This window comes from Emericellopsis cladophorae (assembly GCF_022114955.1).
Source record: "Emericellopsis cladophorae strain MUM 19.33 chromosome Unknown NODE_17_length_331089_cov_116_747350, whole genome shotgun sequence".
Lineage (NCBI taxonomy): Eukaryota > Fungi > Ascomycota > Sordariomycetes > Hypocreales > Bionectriaceae > Emericellopsis > Emericellopsis cladophorae.
The window spans coordinates 211,003-223,112 of NW_026250942.1; the positions used below are offsets into that span (position 1 = coordinate 211,003).

The window sequence follows — 12,110 nt, forward strand, 5'->3', positions numbered from 1 at the left end:
GGCGGGAATCGAGGTTGGATGCGATGTGCCGCGCTAGGAGGGGGGGACGACTGCATTGCATGGTGGGGCGACGACTTGGCACCACAAGGACATGAAGTGAATGTACATATACGTGTAGTCCCTGTGGTCGAATGCAATTCAACAAGATTCCACTCGACCGACTTGACAACAGCACATTGATATGCTAGGCGAGCACATTGTGTTGAAGCACGAAAGAGCAGATCTTCCATGCAAACCTACTCCATACATTAGAGGTTGTCTTACTTTCAACGGCGCCACGTGGGGGCTGTCAGTGGTGGTTGAGCCCATGGGAGTTGGAGAGGAGATCAAAACTGATTGTAGATTGTAGGCATGGTCATTTCCTTGCTCCATTCCCTAGTAGTTTCTCAGGAGTTTCCCACTTGTTCAAGCACAGCTGTTTTCTTTTGCCCTGTAGGACAGGTAGTCAGTGAACGCTACTCTCTACGGATAGATCGTGGCGACCCCAGTACTTTGGCCTACCCTATTGGTAGCTGACAAGCGGGGCGGTCGACCGTACTCAACGACTTGATGCTTATGCCTGCCATTGCCAAGCGTCTGGTGCATGCGATCACCGCATCTCTTTAGTTCAGGCTTTCTTGCTGTGCTTGAGGAGCCTGTTTGTCTTGTCTGCGAATGCGCTTACCTGCTTTTTCGGGGGCTGATGTTGCCACAAGGCAGCTGGACCCGCACGGCTTGTATTACGATTAAAAAAAAACAAAAATCATTAATCAGTACGAAGAAAAGAAGAAACCTGGCTACACAAGAAAGATTTTATGGAGTGCGGGTTATCTTCAAATGATCTTTGGGTCAGTCAACGTTGGTGATCCCGACGGCACAGTGGATGCTGGTGGGGTTGTCCCTAACATTGCATGCAGTAGCCGACGCCAATGTCTGTTAGGGAGTCTGCTCAGGCGTATTGCCATCAACTGACAAACACGACGAGATGTCGCACTCGTCGCATAGGCCAAGGTTCCGTCCTTAAACTGTTGCTTTTGGCTGTTTTGAGACACGTGAGCTTGTTCTATTACGGTACTCTTCGAAACTTTCATTGTGGTCGCTTGTCTGTTCGTCATGTCATGCAAGCTTTAGCTAGTACCACGGGAATTGGATCAAAACTGCACCGACATCAACATCGACTTTGAAAGGGCCTGGGATCTGGATGCAGGCGCCGGGCTACTGACACAATCACCGTGCCAAAGGTCGGCCAACAACACCCGCCGTGCCCCACTGATGTGCACCTGAACTGCACCCGGTGACCCGCACGGTATCATCAAGGTCCCTCGATCAGATTCACGCTGCTGCGCGTAGCCATTCATTCATCCATCCTCTAGACATAGACGGCGTCTGCACCAGTACTCGATGTGTGCAAGGTCATCATCGCCAACATGATTGCATCACTGTCCCTTATTCTCGGCACGGCCGCTGCTGTTGCACGGGCTGCGCAGCCAGGAGCTGTCGAGCCGGTCGCGGCGCCCATGCGCAACCTCACTTGGGGCCAGCTCAACTTCCTCCACACGACCGACACGCATGGCTGGCTGGGTGGTCATTTTCAAGAGTCAGTCCAGCCCATTCTGCGCAGCACAATGACTTTGTCTAACACCACAAAGACCACAGTACTCAGCCGATTGGGGTGACTACATCTCCTTCACCCACCAAATGCGCAAGCTGGCCGACGACAAAGGCTCCGATCTCCTCCTCGTCGACACCGGTGACCGCGTCGAGGGCAACGGCCTGTTCGATGCGTCCACGCCGAAAGGCCTGTACCAGTACGATATCTACGCCCAGCAGGATGTTGACATTATCTGCACCGGCAACCACGAGCTGTACCAGCACTACTCGATCGAGCGCGAACACAACACCACGCTGCCCAACTTCAAGGAGAACTATGTCGCGTCGAACCTCGATTACGTCGATCCCGAGACGGGCAATCGGTCTCCCATGGCGCAACGCTTCAGGCGGTTCAAGACCAAGAACCAGGGACTCGACATTATTGCCTTTGGCTTCATCTTCGACTTTATCGGCAACGCAAACAACTCGGCCGTGCAGCGCGTTGAAGACACCGTCAAAGAAAAGTGGTTTCTTGATGTACTCAAGGAGAAGCCCGACGTGTTCGTCGTCACCGGTCACGTTGGCTTGCGGATGGAGGAGTTCGAGGTCATCTTCAAGGCCATGCGCCAGGCCAATTGGCACACACCCATTGTCTTCTTCGGTGGGCACGCGCACGTCCGCGACGCGCGCAGGTTTGACTCCATGTCCGTAGCACTCGCCAGTGGGCGGTACATGGAGACGGTCGGGTGGATGTCAGTCGATGGCCTAAAGAAGACGGGGGACGTGGAAACCGAGGCGTCACCCACCTTTACTCGCACCTACATTGACAACAACGTCCTTGGGATGTACCACCACACCGGGCTGGACGAGTCCAGTTTTCACACAGACAAAGGTCGCGAGGTCACCAAGATGATTGACAGCGCCCGCAAGGAGCTCGAGCTGGACCGCAGGTTCGGCTGCGCCCCCCGCGATTACTGGATGTCGCGCGCCAGGTTCAACGAGGACGGCAATATCTACAAGCTCCTTATGGATGAGGTATTCCCCGACATAATCGTCAACGAGGACCGGCGCAACGAGTCCCGCCTGGCCATCATGAACACGGGCGGCATCCGTTTCGACATCTTCAAGGGTGCCTTTACGAGGGACACGACGTACATTGTCAGTCCCTTTGTGAGCGAGTTCCGCTACGTTCCCGACGTGCCGTACGAAATAGCGAGACGCATCATCGGCATTCTCAACGATGGGAGTCGGATCTGGGCGAGCCCTCTCTTGCAGTCTGAAATTTTCCATGTGGACAACGATGTGCCGCCGAGACCGAACAAGTTCATGAGCGCGCCCGAGCAGCAGGCTCATCCTGAATTGAAAAGGGATGCAGCTGATAACCTTGTGAAAAAACTTTTGACGTCTTCAGCCGGCCTGCCCCCGCCCGAGAAGCCTGAATACATGGCTGAACCTCAGAGAGACGGCCAGACGCCTCTGAGAAGCCAACCTGATCTCATCGCCGGCTACACCACCAAAGATGACTTTGGCGACGACGGGGACGACACGGTCCATGAACCCTTGGAGTTTTATTACCAGGCCAACGCCTTCCAATCCGATATCAACTTTCCGCCCAACCACAAGGAGAAGCCCGAGACTGTGGATGTCGTCTTCATCGACTTCATACAGCCCTGGATCATCCCGGCGCTCAAGTTCTCGGGGGGCGACTACTCCGACAAAGACGTTTTGAAATACATGGAGGGTACTTTTACATCCAAGCTCGCCGAGTGGGTTGGCGAGAATTGGCAGGGCGATTGTTAGTTAGTACATTACATTGCGCATTAGAGAGCGAGAGCAGGACGTATACAGCGTGGTTTGTGATACTAAATTGAACGTGATTATATGCCAATATATCTTCCATGTCATTCCTACTCTCCCAATACAATCTATCAACTATTGACTCCTTCTCGCCTCGTTTAGGAGATGACAAAGTCCGGGGGCACACAGTACGGGCTCTTGCTCGCCTCGTAGAACTTGCACACCGTGTCGGGCGGGCAGACGCCAGCGTGCTGTTGAGATGTTAGCGGATTGTCCAGGAACAGTGCAAGCAGAGTACATGTAACGTACGACGAAGTAGCCACCGACATCGCATACCTGCCAACCCGTCGAGTCGTCGCAGGTGTAGGTGCCAGGGTGGCAGGCACTGCCCACAGGGGGGCTGGGAGGTTGCGGCTTGATGGGCTTGGGGAGGTGCTGGTATGGGTAGGGCTCTGGTTCCTCGTGATGTGGTGGTGCCGGCTCAAGGTGATGCTCAGGCTCAGGTTCATAGTCATACTCGGGATCATCGTCATACTCTGGCTCAGACTCATGCGGTGTTGGAGGTGGCATTGTCTCGTACTCTGTAGGCGGCCTCGGCTTCTCCTCAGGAGGGGGCTGCGGCTCCTGCTTTTCACCCTCTGGTTTATGCGTAGCTTTGTAATTGGAGTCGTACGCCTCTTTATTCTCCTCATAGCCGGGAGGCCATCCTGGGGGATACGATCGTCCTTTCAGGTTCATGAATTCTCTATACCCGTCGAGACGGGCGCTAGAAGCGGACTCGCCAAGCATGTTCTTGCTGCAGGAAGGGCAGTCGGGTACTATTGCCGCGACGAGGGAGAGCGCCGGAGCGAGAAAGAGTGACGGCTTCATGATGGCGGCAAAGAATGAAACCAAATGCTGAGAAGGGAGGTGATGTAGAAGACAGGGACGTATGCTGAGCTTGTCGCTTGCGGCAGACGAGCTATAAGAGGGGATCTCGGATGGCATGGAAGATTACTACCGACGTCCAACATGTGACACCAGTCAATATAGGGTGAATGATGCTCGAGTGAGCTCATCAATTGGTTTTTCGGCGCTTGAGGCTGCGAATGTTGTATCTGATGATACCCCTGAACCGAAGCCTGGGAGAGTGACTTTAAGCGGCGCATGGAGGAACCTTGAGGGAGGTAAGTTCCGTGTCACATATGCCTTGGGATGGAAGACATACCAGGAGCTCGGATAGGGCTGTAGCAGCCACAGCATCTGTGGTAAGTCTTCTCCGGGAGTACTCACCATAGGCCGGGCAACGAGAAACATTGTCAGTGCCATGCTTCCTTTAAGCAGCACCACCTCTCCCGCAGTAGCAGACATTTGATGAGAGCTTTACTCCAAAACAGCAATATTACCTTCTATGAGCAATCTCGGACTCAACGGCGGCCTTGAGTTGGCTGTTTAGTTGTAACGGACGCTCTTACACAAGACTCAATAATAGAGTTAAGGTAGCGGATCGAGACACAAGGGCGCCACGGCTGTTGAATCCCACTGCCATTTCATGACAAGGCCCTGATTCGGAAAGAAATTACCTGTTGAGGTCTACATTTCAAGACTTGGGCAGTTTGTGCAGCACAAGCCAAAGTCAAGGTCCCTGAACGCGCATGGTATTGACTAATACGAAGTGAGGCAGTCTCCCGATGGGTGATCCGTGGCAGCCGAGATAAAATAGTAGCAAACATCAAGGCAAATCAACCTCCTCCCGCGTTTTAAACTCGGGGTCCGATATGACTCATGATTTTTATAGCCTTTGATTCGTACTTGATGGCGTCACGGTTCCCGAATCGGGCCTGTCGTCTTCACGGTAAATGTTGGAGTAAACGACTCGGACCAGCTGGACCATCGTACTTTCTAGAGTTAGCAAACGAGACTTCTCTTGGTGGTAAGACGACACCTACTTGTACAGTACAGCGGAGTGTAGGAGTTCCTCTGCCCCCGCTGATATTGCTGTGCTGACAACGAGCGGCAACCGTGTGCTCATTGGCATCGCGTGTATGGACATTTGCGTCTATATGATTACCAAGATGTTCAACATGTACCTCAAGTCCTCAACCGCAAGCGCGAGAATAGGTGGAGCGCCATGACTGAAGAGCAACGCTTGTACTATGTGGAGACTACCAAGGATGATGGTAGCGCGAGGAAGGACTTTGGGTTCTCTCACCAAGGGCTTAACGTGATGTGGCGCGCGGATGTTGAAAGGAAAGAAGCACATGAATTGAAGCACGCGCAGATACTGACTAAATTTGGGGGTCAATGGAAGGTTTGAGAGCTGAATAGATGATAGGTTAGCTTTCGATGAATGGTGAATGTATCTTTCGTTAACACAATGTCAGATGCGTGGAGTGTCAATGTTTAGTTACTACCCTTTGTCAGGATGGCCAACAAAAAATGTGCAGCCAATCCACATCTGCTAACATCTACAGCTTGCTTGTCAAAGCCCCTATGCCAGTTTAAATTCGAGACAGCTGATGTACGTCGGTTGGTTGCTCGTGGCGTACCAGTACCATTGAATGACGCAGTTACCCGCTTAGCTACACTCTGCTGGCAACCTATCAGGGATGGTGACGCTGGAGTCGCCTTTCGAAAATAGTCAGCACCGGGTGGTTATCTGGCAAAGAGCTCTGTGTTGTGGGTAGCTTACGCTCATTATTTGGCACAGTCGGGTCCGAGCTCAGGAAGTCTTCCCAGACTTTAAGGGGCTCACCGACCATGGTGTTCTCGACAGCTTCCACAACGGATATGTTCCACAGAATCTGCCACCTTGTTGACCTTGTCTATAGTTCTGTAAGTCAACTTACCGCAAACCCGGGCTTATGTCCGGCAATGATGCCAATGTGGATGTCCAATACATCCCCAGCAGCCAATGACAATATGTTGCCCGTGTTGTCTTCGAATTGGGATCCACGGCACAGGGTGAGGTTGTGATTGTAGTCTTCGTCGAGGACTGCTACTGAGTTCTCAATGGGGTTGGCTCTGTCTGTGCAGAATGTCAGCTTTGGGTAGCATGGAGTCATTTGGAGGAATCGCGCCATCATCGAGGCGGTCTGCAAATGCAGCACCACAAACGCTGCTTGAGCAGAACCTTCTGGAAAGACTCAGAATGCTGTTTATTAGACCTCGCACTGGAATGTGGTCAGTTACACCGCGGGGGACAGGCTCGGTCATGAAAGCGTGTCCGAGAGCTCCCGCGATAGTGGTCGCCAAAACGGCGATTTGCGAAAGCATCATGTCAGCTAGTTGGACCCTCCAACTATTGAATAAACGTGTATTCCCAATGGTATACACGGCCGCCGGCTTATGCAAAGTATAAGAAACAAGGTCACGATATCACGCACACGCGGTTTCGTGTATGTGACTGTATTTCATCGACTCTATCTCTGTGTTGAATCCGTCCGCCCCTCCTCTCTGAGGTAGATTTACCTGGACCGCGGGGCGTCTGCTCCACGAGGACAGTAACGTGTATGTGACACTGCGCCTAATTTACCCGAAAGCTGTTGAAGCCAGGGAGTACAGTGTCAACACCTGAGTAAACGATTACTCGTCCTCAGAGTCCTTGTAGGCTGTCTCAAATTGGTCAAGCTCTGAGGGAATAACAGGGAAGGCCCTAGCTGACAAAGTGCCCTTTGCGTCCTCAACCTCGCTGAACTCGGCAAAAAGGTCCCAAAGAAGACTCTTTTGCTCTCCCGTAATTTCTGTGCCGTTGATCCGGAAGGCTCTGCCGTCGAGAATGATAAGATCGGGATCCACGTAGTTGGTGCAGGGTGCTGTCCCCGGCTGCTTTGATTTGACTGGACACTCCTCTGAGCTCTCTTGGCCTCCAAGATCTCTCCTGAGTTCATGGTTAAAGAACCACTTGTGGCCACGTAAGTAAGCACTGCTCGCACTAATGCAGTTATCCTTGTCGGTACATTCTGTGCTGGAGACCCGGACGCTGCAAGCAGCTCCTAGCGATGCTCCACGATAGCTAAGTCCACTGTGGTTAGAGCTGGTCATTTCTGGACTAGTGTTGTCACTATCAATTCCGAGGGAGATTAGACTAACATAGCATGCTTGTGCTTCTTGTCGTTAGCCTTGCAGCTTGCTGACCTATATCCGTTCCCCCCAGCACGACAGCAGGATTGTCTGATAACGTCTGAGCATACTGTTCGAGTGTTGCCTCGACAATCACTAGTGAGATACTGGCGAAGATCGACGGCTGCTACGGCGCCGAGAAGCATCCAAAGAGCAAAAGTGAAGCGCGGCGTAAAAAGCATTGTGGAAAGATGTAAAGGAAATATCTGAAGTGTTGGCTGAAGGAGTTCCGAGAGAATTGTAGGAGAACTTTGATGCTGGTTGTGATGCCCCTTTTTATACTAAATAGACTATTAGACTCAAGGCGCTTCTGCAATGTAGAAATCCTCGAATAGTGAGCTGTTTGCCTTAGCGATCTTACGTCGATAATTTTCGGCCCCCATGCCCAGACACTCTAGACCGTTGGAGAGCTGATCAACAGAGAGATTTACCCTTGGCGAATAGCTCTTATTCGATGAGCGCGCTCAAGTGGAGTGCTTATGAGCAAGCAAGAGGCACAGTAGAGTGCTTATGAGCAAACAAGAGGCACAATAGAGTGCTTATGAGCAAGCAAGAGGCACAGAAGTAGTGTTGGATGCGCAGTCAGCTTCTGTGATAGCGGTGCTAGCTTGGTGGATGCTTTTTATCAAAGAGGCCAGAAGGAATTCCCCATGTGCTCTGAATGTGGCTAATGAGCGTACATATGCTATATCACTTTCTCTTTACCAATAACCAAGCGGGCTGCTAACGCAATCAATCAGCTTACGAGCCGCATTGTGGAGCTACACTCCTCGACCTGCTCGACGGACGAGTGGAACCGGGACCCGAAGAGGAAGCCAGCACAGCTGCCGGACACGTTGCCTTTGAAAATCCAACTCTTGTGATTTTCTCCCTTTGCGGGTGGGGAAGGATATCTTCCCTGAAGAAAGAACGCTGCCGCCTATGTGGATGGCGAAATCATCCCGTTGCTCGCTGGTATTGCTCGTCAAAAATTGTACTTTGAGCAGTTACACAAATTGGAAAGCAAACAGCTAGGTTTCTCTGGCAAGAAGGTCTGCCTTGCCACGGCCATTGGACACATACACTCGCCAATGTCTTTGCTGGATGTATTGCGCGTCAAGCTTGCATCCGCCATTCTGCAAGCCAAGACCAGTCTGTTAGCGTCAGAAGACGCGGGTGATGCGGAAGCAGCTCGCAGCATGATCTCGGACTGGGAACAATATCCACCGGAAGAAATCCGAGAACAAACTGTTAGTGTGCGGAAAAAGACGTTAGCGGGCAAAAAAGGGAGGCGGCACATGACATGGCTGGACAATGTCGGGTGAAGAGTGTTGACATCTGTCAGCCTCAATACCTGACTGTGTTTCGGCAGTACGTACTTTATCGAGTTTATGGTTCGCACAATTCGCTCTCTTATCATCCGGTATATAATTATGTGTTTTATCCCGGTACCTTTCAAAAGTAGCATCAAGATGGAGCCTCCCACAGCCTGTCAATCTGTTTCCTCCTCACCTACACCAACCAATCAGCAATCGGATTTCAAGAACGTAGAATAAGGGACTTACCATGGGTGCAAGGAACATGACACCACCGAACAACGCCAGCACCGTCCCGATCAGCGTCGCTTTGCTGAAACCACGACCAAGGATGTCGAACACGCCACTGGGGGCCACTCTGGTGCCGAAAATATCTCCACCATATGCAATCACCAAGCTCGTGCTTTCGACAATGGCGGGGCTGGCAAGAATACCCTTGACACCGAGAACGTCTCGCTCGTGGGTGATGATACTGCGGGGATCAATCTCCAGGGACGGATGATACCTCATCAGACCCTCTGCCTCCATCTCAGCAGCGGTGGGATCGCGACCGACAGGACGGCGGGGATCAACCGCCTGGCGGGGAATAGCAGTGATGGCTTGGCTCTCGGGCATGAGGGCCATGATTTGGCGGTTAGCGATGCCCTGGCGTGTGGACGTTACGGCGAGATGTGTCAGGGGCTGACTTGTCACCCAGCTCTGAGTCACTACCCACGGCAGCGGTGCGCCAGTTGGTGTGTCCACGGGATTCAAAGAGGAGAACTCCTCGGCATCGCCCAGCGGGCCTCGGTCGTTAGGCGATGGGGACTCATAGAGATCGGTGGTGACAACTTGGTAACCCTTGACCTGGCGGTTCGTGCCGTCGGTAAGCGTGAACTGCCCGAAGAAAGAGCACACGTGCCAGTTCTCAGCCATGGTACAGGATACGTCCTTAGTGGCATCGAACCCATCGTATGATTGCGAAGAGAGGACCTGGCCGGAGACAGTGTCGATGGTCTTGATGACGAGAGTACTAGCAGCATCGTCGACCACAGCGATGACGATCATGTTGGGGTTAATGTACTTGTAGTTGACCTGGCGATCCCCAAGAACACGTCCGATGGAGGCAACGGGGTCGTGAATGGGCCGCGTGGCAATCTCGACAATTTGCTGGCCAGGGAGAACCTTGTGCTGCCACACATCCTGCTTAGAGACAGAGTCGCCATCGCGGACAAACCGGATGCCTTTCAGGATCTTCTGATCTTCGCTGCGGATCACTATGGTATCGTTGGGGGCAGACTCGACCGTCATGTCGCTGACAGCATTACCATCTGGACCCAAGGACAAGAGCCAATGGCCGTTGGTGCCCTCGACATAGGCAGTACTGGCAACGTCCGCAGCTGTACCAACCGTCGCCAACTGAAGGACTTCGCCCGTGGCAGCGTTGATCTCAGCGTACTCTCCCTTGGAGCTGCTGACAATGACCGTGCTGGAGGAACCGTCATGGTATACGAGACCTTTCACGTCAAGTTCCTCATGGCTCTTCTGAGGGAAGACCAAGGATGACCAGATAACTTCGCCGCGACCGCCAGTGCTGAGGCCGTAGAATCTGCCACGACGCGTAGCCAAGACGATGATCTTGTTGAAGCCAAAGGAGTCTCTCGCCAGACCTTCCTCCTTCCGTGCCGCGCCGTCCCCCAAGACACTATCCATGAACCTCGAGGGGATTGACTGCAGCCACGCAGGCAAGTGCTGAAGATCACTCACATGGCGGCTCACCCGATGAATGTAGGCAGACATGGGATTTGTGTGTGCCTCCTCCTCCAAAACCTTGGCCAGGTCCGCTACCTCGGGGATGTCAGCCCACACAGCAGCGACAGCGCCACTGAGGCCCTCATGGCGGGTCCAATCTTTCTCTCCATTGCGCACCATCACCCACTGCTCGTCAGCAGTCAGAGCAGCAGAGCGTAGCGCGAAATCGTCGCCTCCGGGCTTCTTGACCACCTCGGAAACGGCTTGGACAGGCTTGAGTTGGTGTTCCTTCTTCAAAAACCACCTCGACAGAATTCCCGGGCCGTCCGATGAAGTGATGACAACCTCATCCTCTGCAAGACGGACAAAATATACATTCGCGCCCTCGGAGCTGACGGAGAAAGCACTGTCGGCTTTGAGGTGGGGCAGCTCGTACGCCTTGGTGATCTGCGCGCTCTTCAAGTTGATGTGGTACACTTCGGCGCGGTTCCCACCAGTGCTCTTGGTATGAACGAGAAAATGAGGTTGCGAATTAGGCTTGTGAGGCGCATGAATGCTGACGGCTGTGGTATCGGAAGCGAGAGGGACTTCTTGCAGCTTGTTCTTCGCGCCCAGAATGTGAATGTTGAGCTTCGACAGGGACCTGTCCGTCCAGGCCAAGATAGGGGCAGCAGAATTCGCGCCAACAAACATGACATCCTCAGGCTTATGCACATCGCCCTTTGTGCCGACATTCCAGTCGTGAACGCGCGTGCCGGTAAGAGTATCCAACGACGTGATTTTGAGACTGTATGAGGCAGGTGATCCGTGCAGGCTGATCACATAGATATGGGCCGCATCGGTTGATACTTGGAGAGGCATATCTTTGTTGTGGTCGCGGAATTCCCAGACGACAGTTCCGAGTGTACCATGGAGTCTGCGCAGGACTGTGACGCCCTCTTCGTCGAACAGAACCAAGACATCCTTCCGAGCCGTCTCGGTAATCTCCATGATTTCGAGGTCCTTCACTTGGCCGGCAAACTCCATATGCCAAACGTTGCGTCCCGTCAGCGCGGTCCAAGCCTGCACTGACGATCCGTGTGCTGCCGCGACCCAATCCTCGCCTTCGGCTGCGCGCAGATGCCCCGCGCCTGGTGTGTTAGCATCAGAGACTTGATGCCTCCACACAACTTGGCCATTGCCAGGGTTCACAGCTCCAAAGACGCCTACGTCGCCCGATGTGTATAGTAGACTCGCTTTGTCTTCTTTCCTCGGCCGGTGGAAGAAGGTTGTTTCTTGTTGTGGAAGACCGAAGAGGGCATGGTGAAAGTCGACTTCGCCGACCTCGTCTTGAAAGACGGCAGACACTAATGATGACAGTCCGAGGACTGCCAATGGATTGAGAAGCCACATCGTGGGCTGTGATAGATGGGCGTTTGATGGTGGTGGTGGGACAGAGGGATAGCTGGCAGTGGGAGCTTCCAAGTGACGTTGGACTGGGGCGTCGAACACGTGACGGCTGTCGCGGTCAATTCGCATCGCGGTTGCGAACTTGCGCATCTGGTAACCAGACCACTGTCCCGCAGCACGAACATTCGCAATTGGCGTGCGATCCGCCTGTAACATTACTGCATTGCA

General features: G+C 53.1%; 4 protein-coding genes across 4 annotated transcripts; 1 reads left to right on the forward strand and 3 right to left on the reverse strand.

Moving 5' to 3' along the window:
* Positions 1 to 1,406: 1,406 nt before the first annotated feature.
* J7T54_005147 (ser Thr protein phosphatase family) lies at positions 1,407 to 3,369 on the forward strand (the record flags this gene model as incomplete). The annotated part of the gene is made up of 2 exons (XM_051505889.1): positions 1,407 to 1,576; positions 1,629 to 3,369. 2 exons carry the CDS (start codon positions 1,407 to 1,409, stop codon positions 3,367 to 3,369), a joined length of 1,911 nt encoding a protein of 636 aa, XP_051362793.1.
* A 155-nt stretch (positions 3,370 to 3,524) lies between these two features.
* On the reverse strand, positions 3,525 to 4,236 carry J7T54_005148 (uncharacterized protein; the record flags this gene model as incomplete). Its single annotated transcript, XM_051505891.1, has 2 exons — positions 3,525 to 3,617; positions 3,676 to 4,236. The coding sequence occupies 2 exons, from the start codon at positions 4,234 to 4,236 to the stop codon at positions 3,525 to 3,527; spliced, it is 654 nt and encodes a 217-aa protein (XP_051362794.1).
* Positions 4,237 to 5,923: 1,687 nt separating this feature from the next.
* J7T54_005149 (uncharacterized protein) lies at positions 5,924 to 6,431 on the reverse strand (the record flags this gene model as incomplete). The annotated part of the gene is made up of 3 exons (XM_051505892.1): positions 5,924 to 5,973; positions 6,038 to 6,149; positions 6,195 to 6,431. 3 exons carry the CDS (start codon positions 6,429 to 6,431, stop codon positions 5,924 to 5,926), a joined length of 399 nt encoding a protein of 132 aa, XP_051362795.1.
* A 499-nt stretch (positions 6,432 to 6,930) lies between these two features.
* Positions 6,931 to 11,885, reverse strand: J7T54_005150 (ER membrane protein complex subunit-like protein; the record flags this gene model as incomplete). Its single annotated transcript, XM_051505893.1, has 7 exons — positions 6,931 to 7,225; positions 7,438 to 7,482; positions 7,539 to 7,594; positions 8,213 to 8,307; positions 8,530 to 8,582; positions 8,933 to 8,958; positions 9,012 to 11,885. 7 exons carry the CDS (start codon positions 11,883 to 11,885, stop codon positions 6,931 to 6,933), a joined length of 3,444 nt encoding a protein of 1,147 aa, XP_051362796.1.
* Positions 11,886 to 12,110: the final 225 nt, after the last annotated feature.